The sequence below is a fragment of the Siniperca chuatsi genome, linkage group LG1 (assembly GCF_020085105.1).
Source record: "Siniperca chuatsi isolate FFG_IHB_CAS linkage group LG1, ASM2008510v1, whole genome shotgun sequence".
Taxonomy (NCBI): Eukaryota; Metazoa; Chordata; class Actinopteri; order Centrarchiformes; family Sinipercidae; genus Siniperca; species Siniperca chuatsi.
Genome location: NC_058042.1, coordinates 9,247,647 through 9,266,596, shown reverse-complemented (window position 1 = coordinate 9,266,596; position 18,950 = coordinate 9,247,647). Strand labels below are relative to the sequence as shown.

The 18,950-nt window shown below is 38.2% G+C and overlaps 1 protein-coding gene across 2 annotated transcripts in view; it reads left to right on the top strand.

Annotated features, from left to right (window-relative positions):
* Window positions 1-13,197, top strand: part of map2k5 (mitogen-activated protein kinase kinase 5) — a 67,040-nt gene extending 53,843 nt beyond the window's left edge. For both annotated transcript variants that reach the window (XM_044221067.1, XM_044220225.1), the window contains one exon: window positions 8,123-13,197. In XM_044221067.1, the coding sequence (XP_044077002.1) occupies window positions 8,123-8,233 (111 nt within the window). In that variant the 3' untranslated portion in view covers window positions 8,234-13,197. The remainder of the gene's footprint in view (window positions 1-8,122) is intronic.
* Window positions 13,198-18,950: the final 5,753 nt, after the last annotated feature.

The window sequence follows — 18,950 nt, the reverse complement described above, 5'->3', positions numbered from 1 at the left end:
GGAAAGTAGCAGATCGAGCCACTCATTGAGCCTTCTTTCTAGCTGCCTGAATTCTTCAACAATGATGGAGCTTGTTGTCTTGGTGTTAATGTCTTTATATAATGTGGTACTGTTAAAGAAGAGCTGAAGATATTTCTGTGTTTTACTGCAAATTTCTGGGCAGAAAAAGACGTTGTATTTTACTGTTTTGTACATATACAAACTATATTACACATCTAATCATCTATATGTGTAGTGTTTTTTTTTTGGTAATGCTTTGTGTGGGTGATGTCTTGCATGAGTTCTAGTTATCATGTGTCTCAGACTTTGGAAGCAGTTTTAGTGTCTGAGGAATAGGTGTCTTAATGTTTGCATCGCTACAAGTGCAAAAAGGATTTTCACATGCATGCTTATGTATCATTGCACCTCTTTGGGGTGCCACTTGTCCCTCTTCAGACTTGTGCCAAATCGCTAGTGTCTCCTCCTCCCTAAACTTTTCTGTCAGCACCTTTCGCTGCCAAATGTTTCCACATTTCACCCTTGGGTCTTCATTGACACAAACCCCATTCACACTTTCTGGCACTACAGTGTTGCACTGCTGCGCAAATGTTCAGTCATGTCATTTTGAATGATACCTGGAGTCAAAATTACACATAAATCGATGAAATATGCCTAGTTTGTGGATCCAACATCCTTAATTTGACCAAAACAAGGTTTCTTTTTGTTCAAGTGTCAGAAGAAATTAGATCGTAATGAATATTGCAGCTTAAACAACCTTGTCTCATTTTCTAGAAAAGTTAAATGGTCAGTTGATCAGTGAAATGATGATTACATGTTGACAACATGATGATGACAACAATGTCAGTAAGCAGCTCTCACAGTTAGTAGTTTCTCATTACTTTTTCCCATTAACTCCATTTTTTTCCCAGTTTGCAATGACCAATTCCACAAATGCTATAGTCCTGGTCACTGCCTCTCCTAAACACACATTGCCATGGGTGTAACATCAGCGCATGTTCACCCTGTTCTGTCCACGATTCCACTTCTCTCCATAACCAGCCAATAGGATTACTTAGTTCAGCGAAAAGCTACAGTTTGATCTCTCTTCATTTTTATCTGCCAGTTGTGTTTGATGGCACACAGAAGCTGAGTGGACTTTTTGCTCTTTCGTGTACTTGGTTAGGGGTTAGGGGAGAATGATAGTGCTCTTACTTCTCCTGGTTCTCTTGTTTTACTGTCTTTTTTTTTTTTTTTTTTTTTTTTTTTTTTTTTTTCCATTTCAGTGGCTAACATTTAGTGTTGTGGCTCATTGATAGGTGGACATCTGCCTCACTATGCAAACAGTTTCAAAAGCAGCAGATAGATTTGAAAGCAGCATTAGATGCTTGGATCATTAAGTTTAGAGGCAAAACGGCATTGTAACACTCCTAAGAGAAGTTTCCCTACGTTCCCTGTGCACTAAGATCGACTAGAGTACACACACATACTATTCATTCATACACACACCAACCAAAGCCAGCCAGTTTCCAGAGGGAGCTAATAATTAGCATGCAAATCTGTAAAGACCTAGTTATTCTATCTGCCTCTTCACCCTTCGCTCTGTTTTACACACACACATCCACACACTGACAAACGCACCATGTTTCTTCCAACACTATTCTAATGAGGTGATGACCATCCTCTTGTTGTAATTGCCTCAAACTCCTTTTAATTTCTTCTGAGCATATTAATCATACATAGTTATTTAAAATCGCGTAAATTAATCTTAGATTAAACAGACCCTGCAAAGGCTTCAAACAATTAAAGAGTTAGGTAGAATTTCCCCTGGGTTTACGGGATTTTTATTTGAGCGGAGCAGTTTCAGGTGATTATCCCATTTTGATGTGGCCAGACGGTGATTAATGTAACTTTTTAAATGAGTCCTTCCCCCATCTCACCTCTGTCCACGCACTGCTACAGAAGAAGGTCACAACACCTTCAATGACCTTACTATGTTGTGGTTATTCACTCTGTAGTTATAACTCTTCCCTTACAGGTTTCATACTTCATTTAAGTTGCTAGTAAATTTAATTAGTGTGTGTGTGTGTGTGTGTGTGTGTGAGAGAGAGAGAGAGACAGACAGGATGTATTCCTAATATACTTAATATCAGGGTGTGTCTGCACCTATATGTGTCTGCATCAAAGCAAGACTCTTGAGGCAGCTTTTGTCTAATATAATGGTGAGTCTTGCAGGTAAATCTAAAGCAGTTTTTCTTAACCTGGGGTCTTGTATGTTGGGTGGTGCGGTCGCAAGATAAACCTGAGGGGTCGCGAGAATATAAACAAATTAGAAAAACAAGAAGAAGAAAACATTTCTACTACACAAAATTATGTTTACCTTTTTGGACATTTTAAAAACTTCTTTCTTGTGAAATACTTGATAGTTTCACCTCTTCAGGACTCTGAACTGCTCACAGCTTATAGACATGCGACCTGTGACAAAGAGTAAAATGTACACATTGCTTTGCTATAAAGGGTGACGTAGCCAAAAAGGTACGACTGGACTGGTTCCCTTTCATTTCCAGATGTGCATTCAGAATACACATTTTGGAAGTTCTTGTTGCCACCTGCTGTGTAAAGATCAGCGTCCTGCTGTTCCAGAGCATTTAAATGTATCTGGAGTGAGTCCAATCCCTCAAACATGCTTGATATTTTTGATGTGTCGCCGATTGTGCCACTCTGGACAATTACAACAGTGTATGGTACATAAAATCTGAGTGTACCCGCTACCTCATTATGCTATCTCTATCTCTATTAGTTAGTGCGCATGCACCAACGTGCATGCTGCCTGTTGCCGTAGCTCCGTCTCGTCGTCTTACTTTTTCCAACTTTTAGCTTGCACTGACGTGATAGTGAGCTGCTATAACAAAAGAGTTTCCCCTCGGGGATCAATAAAGTATTTCTGATTCTGATTATTGCTGAGAGTTTTTACGTTGCTCTTTTTAATTTAGTCAGTAACCACAATGAAATAAGGACCAAGAACAATCAAGTTTAACTTTGCCAGAACAATGTCGTGACGAGGTCCATTTAGTAGTTGTTCGGGAGCTTTCGATTGTATCACATGATTGGAAGCAGATGGAGTTTGCCCATGAATTATATGAATTATAGATGCTTAAATGTCCATTTTTCTGACCGCTGTGAGGACTTTTTTTAACTTCTCGTCCATGTTGGTTTAAAAGTTTAGATTAAAAGTTCATTCTTGACCATGGAAACAACAACTGACAAAACAATCTCAACACAAGGTCCATTTAGTGGCTGTTCTGGAGTTTTCCATCATATTACGTCATAAATAAGTTTACTGTAACTTTGTCTAGTTTGACTTTCTTTCTTGCCTGCTATCTGTTTTGCATGCTTTCTCTAGTTCTTTAATTATTTCTTTATTTTTAAAACGTAATTTACATGCCTACTTTCAATCAGGTAGCAAGGTTTATTTGTGTGTTGGTGAAAGGATAAATTTAGAGAGAGAAAGATCAGGCCTGAACCACAGCTTCAGATGAAACATTTTATAGTGTGTGTTTTGCCTGAGTTAATGATGTGTTTCTACAGTGTCTTGGCATGTGTGCATGCATGGTTTGTGAGTGTGGTACGACAAGCCACGCACCTTCATCCAGGTCAAATTCCAGCAGATATCTCCGCCCTGTCAGGGTTAATTTCTGAAGCAGAGGATTTTAAAAACACCACTCAGGACTTCCTTTTTTATTTCTGTATCACTCCCTCTCTACTGAGGCAACGAAGAATGATTGATGAGATGGGTATTCAGCACATAGGGGCACCCAGGAGCGTCCACTCCACCCGTCTCATACTGACACACACATGCTCACACTGATATGAGAGTAATTAACCTCAGACTGTGTTAACCCCAGCTGCCCATTAGAAGGACAACAGGATTGATGGGGCTCCCCCCAGTCCTTCACAATCTTTTACAGTTGCAGTGCAGGATTAGAGCACCCAGGAATGTGATACCATTTTCCTCTAAAAATTTAAAACTGCAACAGACGAAACGTGTGGTTTACTGTAAACATTGAATGTTCACAGTCAAAAATAACATTAGTGAGCAAAGAAGAAATTGATTTTGGTAGATTTTATAAAGGAATCATAATACTAAAATAACTTACAAATGCATTCCCTGTATTCACCCTTCATGTGACTTTATTTTTATATACTGTACATATTCTTCAGTGTAACATTTTTCAGTGTAACCACAAATAGACAAGAAGGATCCCAGGAGGAAGAAAGTGGACCATCACTACCAGTCTGTCCTACTTTGTTACTAATCTTACATTGTTTGCACCAGTTTGGGTGTTTAATGTTGTGCCACCCCAGAAAAAAACAACACAACTCACTTTGAAATCACTTTCTGAGTCAAACTATTAATGTCACTGTTATAATGGGATATACAGATGGGTGACAAATTAAAGGAAAAACCAACATGAAGTGTCTTAGTATGGAGTCATGCCACAACGAGCCTCCAGAACATTTTTGGTGCTCCTCGCCAAGTCTGTGGACTTCTATTGGAGGGATGAACGCCACTTCCACCACAAGATATTCCCTCATTTATACATACAACCTTTATTTAATCAGGTCATCTCATTAAGATCAAGATCTCTTTTGCAAGAGAGACCTGAGTACAGCAGATAACAAGAAAACAAGAAAAAGAACATATAGCATCAGAGACAGTCACAGACATAACTAAATAGATTTGGAGATGAAAGTTTAAATAAAATCATTTGGTATGATGGTGGGGAAGAGCGTTGTCTTACACGTTGGTCCAAAATCTTCCCTAGGTGTTCAACTGGGTTGAGATCTGGTGACTGTAAAGGCCGTAGCATTTTATTCACGTCATTTTCATACTCGCCAAACCACTCAGTGGGCCCTGGTGCACCAAAGCATCTGCATTTGATGTGTTTCTCCACTTGTATTCAGGTTTTTCCTTTAATTCATCTCCTGTCTGTAGTTTTCATAATGGCAAGATTTGCTTTTTTCCTAATATTAATAGTAAAAGCTGTTTGTGAATGTTTAAGCTGACAGAAAAATATTCCTGTGTTTTATGAGAATGTGTTGTAAAATGTGCTTATCCATGAGTGCATTAGACACCTGGTAACTTACACTTCTCTCTAAGCCTTTGTTCCAATTTTATACTTCATATCGTGACTATATCGCAACCGATTTTTGAGGCCAATATGGAGACCAATATTTGAAAATCCGAAATATATATTTCAGACGATATTCTTTTTTTTCACATAGATGCACAACATAAACAAACATTTTTGATAAGGATTCCTTAAACTTGTTTTTTAAAGAAGTATCGCCAAGATATTGAGCTGGACATTTTACAGTTGAAAAATTAATTTGTCATTGTTCTTTGGTGGACAAAGATTGTAATAGTGACACTGTTTCTAAATTACTTAAAGCAGTTATAATCAGTGTTTTTATAATAATACCTGCCCAGCACCAAATGTCAGACAGTCATAAACGACTAGCTAGTGAACATAGTGGAGCATTTAGTAGTTAAGGAGCCAGATATTATCCTCAGGAGTTGGTGGCCAAAAAATCTTGAAAAGATAGCTGTGATAATTCTGGACTGCAATTCCTTGTCACTTTTTGGGCAACATATACGTAGATCCCAATATATCTCTGATAATCTTATATCGGTCAGGCTGATTTAGTGGTTGGGCTCTCATTGAGACCATAAATAGCCAAGCAAAAGTGCACAAATTCCTCTTTTGTGACACAATGTCTTAAGCCAGGCAGACAGTACAGATTAAGCCGGATTTTCGAATCAGTCAAAATTTCTGCCAGATCGGTTGTCATTTGATGTACATTTTGAGGAGGGTCACGACACCTGATTAATTACCTTAATGATCAATGATCTGGCTCGTGGACGATCAGATGGATTTGGGTATTAGCAGTTTTGGTCGGCTGTCTGCAGTTTGAGCAGTTCCACGGTTCAATGTCTGCTGTCAAACGATCCGTTATAAGTCATAGCAAGCTTGTTACTAGACTAGTATTTTACACGTTGTGGCTAAAACTGTAGTCTTGGCTGAGACTGATGTAATATAAAACTTCGACAGACTAGACTGTCTGCATCTTCCAGCCATCTATAGCTCCATATTTTTCTTCTTTCCTTCTTACTTTCTGTTCATAGTAGAATTACACAAAGTAATGCTGCCTTTCTCTCTTTTTGTCAGCATTGTTGCAGCAGGATGCGGTGGTCTTGTTTGAATAAACTTTATTGGACAAAACCGACCGGGGTTCCATGTTTACGTTCAGTGTGAGCACCCGCATCGTGACCGGTCAATTGATCCGTACAGCATGAGCATAAAAGTCGCAGGTTGTGGCCGTGCAGAAAGGCAGATTAAAACATGTAGTGTGAGTTCTCGCAACACACAAGATTAATAAAAAGAAAATGCACAGTGTCTGTCCAGCTTAAGTCAGAGCTGAACTCCTATTAACAGTGACAGTCTCTTGTTGTTAAGGACAGATATCGCTGAAATCAGTGTTGACAAGTTCATTTAAACTGGCTGGCCACAGCGTTGTTTATCTAATTGGACATCGAGACACCACAAATATAAATCATGGTCAACCTCAGTTGAAGTGTCTCATTTACAACCTCCTCCCCTCTCACCTCTGACCCCTCTGTGACCTCTGGCTCTGGTCTGGAAAGTCCCCCAGATGAGGCTGGTGATTGGGACTGTTGTCATTGAGATATCACATGTGACATCTCTGTTCCGGTCCTGCAACAGTAACAAGTGAACACGACCAGTCAACAGAGACTGGTCGTATGTTTGTTGGTTTTCAAGAGTTAATTTATAGGCGCTATTGATGAAAATCAGTCAAGATTAAAACTGTATTCTTTGTTGAAAATCTGGGAAAACATTAATATCATATTCAAAAGCATTTCTTAAGTCATTTTTAAATGGTCGACAAAGATGGTTTGTGTTACTGCCACTGCTGCCTTTTTATAACAAAGCTGATTTTACAACCTGTTAGGACTCATGTAGATCATTAAACTCCAAATATATTTCTTTAAAATGCCCTGACAAGCCATTACTTAAACGTTTTGCATTTAAAACCAAATCTGTTGGACATAAATGTTTAAGAGGGTTTAGTGATGTTCCTGTTTAGTTTATTTGTATTTTATTATTATTTCTTGAATCATGATTTAGAGTAATTATACAAGTAGAACAAAACCATACACTTCACATAAAGGTGTAATAATGTTTGTGGCTCCAATCTGTTTAATAATAAAAAATAATATTGCAGAGTAGGTATAAACATTTTTTCATAGCTGTTAGAATATACTTTTTTTCAGTTTTTATGAGAAAGCTCATTACGTGTGATTTTACAGCCACTTCAGTCCATTTTTGCAGTGGATGACAATTATTCTGAAGGTCATATGTATGGAGTGAGATTAGTGGCAAATATTTATTCTAAATGCAAAAATGTTTATTGAAATATGACATTTAATTGTAAAATGGAAACTGAAAAGATGTTTCAAAAAATTAATTAAAAAATTCGATTTTTCCAGCATAAATTTTGAGTGAAGCTAAATTTAGTATTTTAAGTGTAATTTCTAAGTTGGTTTCTCAGTGCAGTTAAGGCTAAAAGCTACAGTCCATAGTCTGGATATGTCTCGGGAATTTCAGTCTGAAAAAATGTATCACAACTTATTAGTAAAACCTAACTTTAATAGTTAATCCCATTCCATGCCATTACATTCAATGTCAAACATCATACAAGTTTGACTTTTGAATTAATTTTTCTTTTCAAGTCAATAAACTTTGTCATTGTACTGCTACACAACAAAATTATGATGGCACTCCCTGATATTAAAGAACAATATAAAAATAAGAGCAGGACTCAAAGTGCAACCAGTGTGCAAATAAACAAACAATTAGCAGCATTTATTCACTAAATAACAATTCCGCTCATTATTGTTATTGTGTAAATCCTGTTTTTTATAGAAAACCTTTAAATGCACCAATTTTGTTCCAAAGATGTGTATTTCTTTTATATAAAACAAAATAAACCCAAACTTGCACCGTCAGTTGTTTTTCTAAATGAAAAAGATTTAACACTAATATCTTTTTCTTTATTTTTTCAGGACCATTCCTTCATCATACAGTATAATGATGGTAATGCAGAGGTGGTGTCAATGTGGGTTTGTCGCTGTCTGGAGGAGAGACGAGCTCAGCAGGCTCAGGGACACGTCTGACCTCCTCCTGCTGTCTGCCCATGATGGACCCGGACGTTTGATCCCAAACCTTGAACACTTATCAAAGGCTTCAGGGTCATGTACGTCCATACGCACTGTACAAGTGACTTAATGTACATGGACAAAAATCACTAGATGTGAAATACTTTGAGAGTATTTCTCACATGAAGTATTTATGTGTCATGCGCCGTGACATTGAGGAGCTCACGTCCTTTGAACTCTGCATCTAAATTTCTGCATCCAAAAAGTGCACAGAGAGCTGCTTTCTATCGTGGGTCTCCAGCCGCAGGTTCGTCTCCACGTTTTTTGTGAGTATACAGAAATGAGCAGAAGTGAGCACCACAGTCTGATGAATGGAGATAAACAGTCCTCCTTTAAAGGATCAATGACAAACAACTTCAAAGCATAAGACTGCAAAACGCTGGCAGAGTTGTGCTTTGTTTCGAGGATGGTATCTCAAATAACCGCCTTGTGCTTTACTGTTGACAGCCCTCTAGTGAATGTTAAGGTTTTTGCCTGTGAGTAACTGCCCATGTGTGTGCCTGTTTTTCCAGTGGTGTCATTTATTACCTCAGCAAACTTAGGTTGTCACTGTAATAGGAAAACTGTCCCCCAAAAATGTACCTTGTTTTAATACCCAGACTAGAACATTTGTATCCAGTTGTACCCTAATCTTGTGATGTTTGGGTATTAAATGGATACAAAGCTCTGTCTATAAGGAGTGTTTAAGTGAACAAGCCTGTGGTATCAGTGAGTTTGAAGCAGCTCTGCAGTGTTACAGAGTGGAATGAAATGTTGAAATGCATCTTTTCTTGGTTCTCAAGCTTACTGACCAAACAATTTATTGTTCACACTCATCGGGAGGAACCCGAGTTTCTTTTCGTTTAAGCCATTTGCACAGACATGCCTGACGTTGAATGCCACTGAAACTGTTGGAGAGGAAATTGTGCTGAAGCAGTTTTTCATTCAGCTGTTTTTTGCTTTTCTTAGAATCGATTAAGAATAAGAGAAACTATGGACAGTTGAAGAGAAACATAACAGAATCCATAACTCTTCCTCCCCTTATAAACACTTTTTTTCATTTTAATTTATTGTTTTATCCACTTTCTCACCAGTAAGTTCTACTTTAGCAAGATATGTCATGTACTATACAGAAATTATGCTATTTTATTGCATTGCCTAATGAGATCAGTTGATATACTACAGAGCCTCCTAAAGGTCATGGTGAGATTTTTTTTGAAAACTATTTTTACATTCCCTCGCAAAATGTTTTGCATTACCTCGTAATACTTTTCTTCCGCTCAGCTGCTCCCATTGCAACGCCCCAGTATATCATCAGCTCATTGAATTTTACTTTGAACTGGGCTTTAAGTATGCTGATATAGTACAACTGCTCAATAGGCATGCATGGTTATGTAACTAGTGAAAGTCAACTTAAACCAATTCTTAGATCAAGAGGTCTCTCAAGAAGAAAGCAGTACCGTAATCTGTAGTCTGTACAGTACTTTACCCCAGAGGGGTTTCACTGAGGAAAAGGAGATGTCTCCAGAGGCGGATTTACAGATGTGCAGTTGAATCTACCTCATAAAGCTAATGTGCTGCAAGTCAAAAAAGCAACAAACAAGAAGGCAACTGAAATGCTGCAAACAGAGTCTGTGGTTTTGACACAGAAAGAGCAGACTACATTGAACCACTTGCAGAGATACATCAGGAATACAGACCAATGCAAGTCGGAAAGCTTTTTGCATTTTTGCACAGGATCCTCTGTTCTTTGCACAAAACAAATTAAAGTAACCTTCATTGCTGAAACAGGTTTTGGCAGAAGGCCTGTTGCTGTAAGTGTGGAGCAATAATTGATGTTTAAACTTACAGCTCCCACCCAGAAGTTTGATAATGTTATATCTGATAACTTCTTTGCAATGGACATCATATAAGGTGAGGTGTCCATAAACAATGCTTAATGCATTAACTTGAGAATCTCCACATTACCTTCCATTACAAGTAGACATATGGCTCAGAAGGAATGGAAGAAGAAAAGTATTGCGAGAGAACGCAAAACATATTGCGAGGGAATGCAAAAGTAGTCCTCAAAACAATTCCTGCCATGACCTTTAGGGGGCTCCGTAATATACAGTACTGTAGAGGGAAAACATTAACGCAGTGCACTTAACACCAAAGACCATTGATAACCCAAATGGTGAGTTATATGGATTTCTCATGACTGAGGCAAACATAATGGGTTAAGTGACTAAAATGAATTGCTTCTGCAGGGTCTTTATTTTGCAGCTGTTGAAATGTGTAGAGCTCAAGTGCAATTAAATTCCATTACTTCCACAAAGGCACAGTGAACGCAGCCTACAGTGACATGATGTGTACAGTGTGCGCATCGCTGGAAACGAATGTAACGGCAATACATCAGTGCAACAGAAAAGGCTTAAAGCACCAGTTTATTATACATGTAATGAGTCAACATGATATCATGGGATTGTGCATAAATAGCACGCCAGACATTCACGTGTCATGTCTACGCATTTTAAGCTTTTCGCCTGTCATTTAACACAGTTAGAGATGCCGCATTTCATGACTTTTGGACGTGCAGGAAAGGACGAAGTCAAGTGACCTTCGTTGTCATAGTCAGGTGACTTTAGTCGTCATGCTAACAGAAAATATACGTGGTTAACGTTGTGAAACGGTCACGGTTAGGTTTAGGCAACAAAACTACTTGGTTAGGTTTAGGAAATGGTCGTGGTTTGGGTTAAAAGGGTAGGTTATGTAAGTTAAATATGTTACGTATGCGACGTAAGTTAAATACGTTGCATAAGTTCCGTAACTTACGTACATAAGTTTAAATAAGTCAACATTGACTTTTGGTTTCACGCTGGACACAAACGGCGTTCTCCTGGGTGAAGGTCCTGTGTTTGTTTCTGGGAGATTGTCCTGTATTTGTTAGACCCATCCATCCACCCCGACCTCCTCCCTACGTGGACTTTGTCGCTTTTTATAGTACATCATCTGACTATTTTTTTTTTCCCTCTATGACCCTCGCGCAAAAAACAACACGCCGTCTCAGCAAATTAGAAGTCACTACACAGATTAGCATGAAATGACACGCGAAAAGCAAAACATGCGTTGTGATAGCACGCAAAATGACCTAAGACATTGTTTTTCATACCCCATTTGAGGATACCAGGCTGGATGAGTAGTTTCACACTGTTCAATTTGCTTTTGTTCTCTGTAACGATGAGGAGACACATGGATGGTAGATTTTAATCACTGGCCTTTGACTGTAAATCATCCAAAACAGAACACATTTGTTGTTTGTAGAACAATCAAACATCGTTCCAAGCATAATTTGGGAACTCTTGAAGATTTCAAGCCTACAGTGGATCTTCTTCTTTTTTTTTTCAGAATTTTGATTGTCAAGCATCTTATTTCCAGAACGGGAAATTTAGCGTACATGCTACTTAAGTGACATTTACTTTCCTTTAGAACGGACCCGACGGGGAATGAAAGAAATAACTATGTGTGTGGAAATCCCAGGCTGTGTCCCAGCTCTATACTACATGTAGTGCATGTACGTATTTATACATACAAAATTTTGTATACTTAAAGATGCAAATATTCACATTAAATTTGCCTATTTTTTATATTTTTGGGGTTGGTGGACACTGTTGTCCCACAATGCAATGTGTGGAAAGTGAATTGAAGATGGCAGTGTGGCAGCTCCAAAAACATCTGGAAAACAAAAAATCTAATTTGGCAAAAAAATCTTATTTTCAACATACTAGCTTTTTCTAGAACTAGGAGGCCCGTGAGATGCAATTAATATTTTTGGTAAAAGCTAGTAAATGGAGTATTTTTGAAGTGTGATTGGTTGAAGCTGTTTAACGGGTTACGGTGTGGGAGGGAAACTTCTCCTATCGCCCTCTACTGCTTGTGCTCAAAACTCATCGAGCCACGATTTCTCAGTGAATTTGATTTGGGATCCCAGACTACATTAAATATAAAATTTTATGGAATCGTTTTCCATATCCAACAGTTAATTATTGTTAATAAGCATTGCTTGTTTCAATGTACCACAATGTACAGACAAATTGTTTTTGTTTGTTAATGGAATCCAGTAAAGTGCACAACCAGCAGAGGCGCTGTTGTGTCATGATCCCTCCCATATTAACAAATTTCATTAGTGCCATTATTTGCCTCAGAAACCTGAAAATGAGGCACAGCCTTTTCACTTTTATGTACATAAATATACTTTTACCTTAACTTTGGGAAGGACGCCTGTGCAAGACGCAGTTTGTGAAACTCAAAATTTGAAGATGTCCCAGTAACTGAAATACATCACCATGGATTTTCCAGCAGTTTCACAATGAATATGTACTTTGCATTATACCACATATATTGTTAATTATATTCATCTAACTGTCACTTTGGGTAAGTCAAGTTCTACCTGTGTGACATCCACCTTACATTAAGTTGGCCTTAAATGTAACTGAAGCTATAAATACTTAAATAACTACTAAATAAGTGTGAAATAGGAAGAGTGTGTAGTGCCGATGAACAACCTGCAAGTGTTAATGTATTCTTGCAACTCAAATGAAACCAAAAATAAAAAAACAATTCATATTTCTGAGCAGATGTACTGTAAGCTCCAAAAGCTCAGACACGTCTTTTTATGGTTTGGCAATGTTTACATTGACTCTGATTTTTAAATATGAATCTGAAGTATCAGTGGAAATATATATTTTTTTTTTTACTTTTCAGCCTGCTTACAACAGAGATCACTACTTGTGAGTTGCCCTGATATTTTTCCTGTTTTTGCCTAAACCACCAAGCATTAAGTCAGTGATTGGACTCACATGCTGTGATATTACTGGCTGATTATGGCCTTTTCTGTAATTATCTGTGTTGGCACATATTCCAACCATAATGCACAAATAATAATAAAAAGTATTTAAACATAATAATCTGGGTAAGTTTGAGATTTTGTCGTTCATTTAGCGTTAGACCTTTTAAAAACAAACTGTCATAAACATTATTCAGTATATTCTAGTATCTTTCTCAGTCTACATGTCGATGGTTTTATTTTGATAAAACATGTTGCCAGTCTTTTGTATTAGATTGCATTAGTTTTAGCTAGGTATTGCAGAGTACTCTGGAATCTGAGTGTAAAGTACATACAGCCATCTTAAGATTACAGTAACAAGACTTGGGACACCTGTAGGACATGGCCCCAACTCTTCACATGGCATTAAGTATATAGAAAAAAGATGGTCTCCTCATTAATAGTTTGACATTTGCATGTCTTGACGTAAAATGACCCAAACCTTGCTATCCAGGTTCAATTACAATTTGCATTTCATAATTAATCTTAGTCAACCTTTAATTAACGTCAGCCTTATTCTTTATTATTTTGTGCATTAACCTGTGAAAAGTAGTTCAGAGTACACATATATAGTCCAATAAGAAGGTTGTGTTTACATCGTGCTGTTTTTTTTCTCTTAATGCATTAAGGACATTTCACATTTTGTTTTTCCACAGGTTAATGCGTTTATATACAGTATATTACAACTCTGTACATGACTGAACATGAATCACTCCTGATGTTTAAACTTCATTACGTCAAAATCAATAAGTGCGTGCATTTACCAGTCAAACTACAGTAACTACTATTAGTGGAGCTAAAGTAAAACGTGGACATCTTGATAACAGACCTGCAGCAGCCATTTAACCAAACACACAATTCATCCCAGCTCAACAGCTTCACATGTAGACCTCACAAACTGCTGATGTCCTGATGAGCCTCTGAATGTAATACATTCTGAATTAATAGTGTTTATAATGCCAAATGAAAAACATGCTTTGAAATAGACGAGTCTACCAAAACACCATCATTCAAAATTGCAGTAAAGCAAATAGAGCTTAGATTTTATGTAGAAAGGTTTGATGTGGCTGAGCAGTGTTGATTTATGCAAAAACTTTTTCTTTTTCTCATGTAAAAATGTATATTTCATACCTTTGATGTGTTTTCAAGACCGTCACTTTCAGAGAGAAGCTGAGCTCCGGTGACAACAGCATCCTGAATTCTTGACGTGACTGTGGAGACGGCAAGGTCAGTCTGCCGGTCGGTCCACCACTTTGGTCCAGACTGAAATATTATATTATTACTACTGCTAAATATTATAACCATTGGATGGATTGCAATGAAGTTTTTTACAGACATTCATGGTCCCCTGACTTTGGTGATTCACTGCCGTTTCCTCCAGCGCCACCGTGAGGTTGACATTTTTTGATGGCTATGGCGGACCATGGTAAACATTATACCTGCTTAGCATCACAATGTTAACATTGTCATTGTGAGCATATTGGCGTCTCACTATTGGATAAAAATTTCTGTACGTACATTCAGCCTACAACATGAAGAGTTGGACATAAAGATATAAATGTTAACGTGAATGTTCATAAAGTTGAATTCACTTTTATCTAATATCAAAGTGGTTTGCAGTATTTCCACCACTGAGCAGAAGCTCCTTGAAAGGCCGTTTGTTGACATTTGTTCGGCAAAGTGCAGCATAAACACAGTGAAACTTTACCGTTCACAACTGTGTGAATCAAGAACAAACAAAACATTCTTGCAAAACACGACATTAGTGTCCATGCTGAGAAGAAAGCTGCATTCACCAAAATCATTGAATTTAAATTTAAACTAGTCATCCTGTAGCGGCAAGTCAAAAAAAGGCTAAATACTTTATGGGTTCTTAAAACTGCCGCTACTAATAGTCTCTCAGCCATCACAGTGTTTGGTAAACAGTTTATAATATCAGGTGCAAAAGAATAATTTGGTTCATCTGAGGCCACAGAGGTCTTGTATTTAATTACTACATTTTTCTCAAATATTCAAATATTTATTTTGTCTTGAGCATTAAATAAATGTGATCTCAAGAAAACATGCTAATGTCAAGATCACTAATTTTCTTGCTGTTTTGCTAAAATTAAATAAATAAATCTCATATTTACCCATGTCCTCGTTTCCACATGGACTAGTGGCCTTCACAGCTTCATTGTGTTACTTACTGTTATTTATACTGTGTTCTTTAATCAGAGACCTTGTACGATGTTATTTATACAAGTTTCTGTCTGAATGCAGCTACACATGTATTGACAGGCAGCCTGATTTGATCATTATGCAGCTCTGTGTAACACAGCAGAGCCATGAAGGCATTTCAGGACCCTGACACACACCTGAGCAGCATGTAGTCAATCAGCGCTGTGTTGTATTGTGTTTCTACTATCAACTTTTTAAAAAGGAGCCTCACAAAGCAGAAGGACGGACGGTGTGATTTCAAAGCTTGTCTATACTTATACGATCATACAGAAATCCATCCCTCGCTTTGTTAGATCTTTAAATGAATGAGATCTGATCCTCCTGCTGCGACAGATACTTTACCTGCTATTTCACCCCACCAGTTATTCTTCTGAGGGACACTAAAGGCACTAATACAACAAATGCCAGCTCTGAGCCAGAATACTGCTCGTCCTTGTATGTCTTTTTTTTTTGTTTAAATGACTAGAGTCTTTCCCTGTGCTGTATGAACCTCATGCAGCCAACGTCACAGAAAAGTTGATTAGAGGTTGAAAAGTGCAGGGTCGACTCCATAGTGCACAGTACAGCATCTGTTGAAGCCCTTCACTGAAAATCCAGCCAGGCAGGAAATAATTTTGCTTTTGTCACATTTACTATAGTATCCTTTAAAAAAAAACGATGTTGCACACCTACTGCCGGATTAATAAGAGAGTTGTCCTTAAGTATCGAATTAAAAGTTGCTGCTTGCCGCCAATAAAAGGCTCTTCAGAAGTTTGGATAGCACTGCAAAGTTCCTTATGACGGTCCGTTCACGAGGGAACAGTGAACATTTTTGTATCTTTCTGAAACTGACAACCTTAAGTCTCTGCCCACTTTCCACAGCTGGCTAGGTGTGCTTATTTTAAAATGAGCAGGAGTAGTGTCTGTTAATTTGTCTCACATCCACTCTGTTAACTTTTATTCTACTACCACCACACAGTAGTTTCAAAAAACCTGAACGTATTCTTCCTTTGTGAAGTGTAACGTGCTGTAAAAGCTGCTCTGCTTTGCTGTTTATGTCGGCCAACAAGTGGCACACTTTGCAAAGGGTTACAGTCAGTTCATTAGCATCAAATACCTTTTTAAATTGCTGTACTGCTTTACCAAGGAAGGAATAATATTGATCCAAATGGGAACAAAACACTTCTGGGAATCTAATAAAATGTTGACTTCAGCATGTTAACATGCTCGCAGTGACTATGTTAACATTCTCGTGTCTAGCAGATATGTTTACCACGGTTACTATCTTACTTTAGCATGTAAACATGCTAACATTTGCTAAATATCACTTGACACAAAATTCAGCTGAGGTTGATGGGAATGTCATTAGTTTTTCAGGCATTTGGTCATAAGCCAAAGAATTGGACGAAATCTAATTTTGACCTGATTGATGAAAAGTCAGGGAATTACAATTCATCTTGAGCAGGACATGAATGTGTGCACCAAATTTCATGGCAATTCATCTAATGGTTGTTGAGACATTTCACTCAAAGCCTCAAATGTAAGCCTCATGATGGCACTAGAGGGAAAGTCAGGGCATCACCAAAGTCATTAGGATTCATCTTCCGGGGTCCATGAATGCCTACAGAAAGATTTGTGCCAGTCCTGCTAATAGCTGAGATATTTCAGTCTGGACCAAAGTGGTGGACAAACTGACCCTTTTTGACCCCCATCTCTTACACTGGAGTAGCATTAGGAAGGGACTTCTTCACAGGCAGGATGAGCAGGAGGGACAGTTACAGCGACCACTAACTCTCCACCTACATATACGCATTGTTTTAAGATGGACTTGAAAAAATGGGAGCCTAGCCTTTAATAGGGGCCCACACCTCATGCCTCAGGTGCAGTTTATATTTTACAACTGGACTTTACACATGGTTTGTAGCAAAGGCTGATAACCAATATTGTTTATACTCAGAAAACACACACACAAAAAAGATTTGGATCAAAAAGTTGAGTTAAGTTGATGGATTCAGTGTTTACCCACTAGATTTCCTGACTGTGCAAAAGGCGCAGTTAGACCACAATTCGGAGAAAATAATTGAACACTGAAATTAATAAAACTTTTTTTAAATAAAAACTGTTTTGTTCCTGCAGGTGGAGGTTTGCATCTGGTTTGCAGATGTGTTGCCTCAGATTTGTAAAACCCTTTCTAAAGCACTGAGAAAGATTCTCATCCAGCTCATAACGTTGAGTCACGACGTTGCATCACATTAAAAAGCTGACATGATAACTTGACTGATACCTGCGGATCAGGTTGGTTGATTTAACTAAACTGCAGCCTACTGGGGGCAGTGATGCTGATCAGTCAGCTCTGCCTGCCACAAATGTTTTCTGTGGCGTGTCAATTGCGGCATCAGATGATCTATGGCTGTGCTTCATGTGACCTATGGTGATAATATGTCTGGAATGAAAATTTGGATGCTCCATGATCTCATCTGGCGGGCCTCTCTCCGGGATATTGACCGCGCTTTGTTTGGAGATGCGTCTTCATTTCTGGCAGTCCGGGACCTTCATATCCCCAAAGTCCCACCGAGCTGCGTCTCTGCTTTGTACCGGCCCATGACCTTTTTTCCAGAGCAGTCCGACTTGATTAGCACATCAAGACGGACAATGAGTGGCCGCCCTGTACACAGCCATTACCCAGATCCCTTTATCAATGTCCTGTAATTAAAATGTCACCGTTTAATTTTCGAGCCATCGCTTTCCTCTCGGCGGAATCTTTCCTCCAATAAAAAGTGCAATCGAAATGCTCTTTTCACTGGAAACAAAAAAGGATACGCAGAAAGCGTTTAGCAGCGAGGGATCAATAGGCCCTTTAGTCCAAGAGGAGGATTGATTGGTCTCTAAAATGGGATTTATAGGGGTCATGGTTTTATAGGGTGCTGATGCAACTGTTAATTATAAAACATTTGGCCTCAATTGCTGCTGTTATTAAACCTGTCCTGATTGAGGCGCGCTTGATTTATCTTTTTACAACACAGGACAAAATGCAAGTGTGATGTGGAAATAAACCTTGAACAGTGAGAGGAAACACACGTCCTGCAGAAAAATATGCTCATGCTTCAGCTGCAACCCCACGCAGGCTTTTGACTCAAATCAATGACAAAGATCGGTGGCATTAAAACACACACTCATGTTGGTTGTTTTACAGTTAGATGTGTTATTTTGCGTTTTAAAGCCCCTTTTGTTTTACATGGATACAGTTTTTAGACACCTTTTGTTTCCCGCAGTTGACGTTTGTTTCGACAAAAGCCCATAAACACATTTTGTTTCCATTACATATATAACAGTCGATTAAATAAGAGGTTTGAACTTGATCTCAAGTTGCAGATCAGGCAATAAATCAATAAATAGATCAACATATGAAGGAAAAGCAGGTATGAATTCTCCCCTAAAGCACCATATCCGCATATAAACTACATCAATGTCATGTTTGTTGGCTGATCATTTGTATAACACATTTCAAACGCAGAGGCAACTCAAAGTGCTTTGCATGAGGCGAAGAGATGCACCAGAACAACACATTAAAACAGGAAATTAAAATGAGTTAAAATAACAGTGGAGCAAAAGTAGCCGATGATATATCCCAAA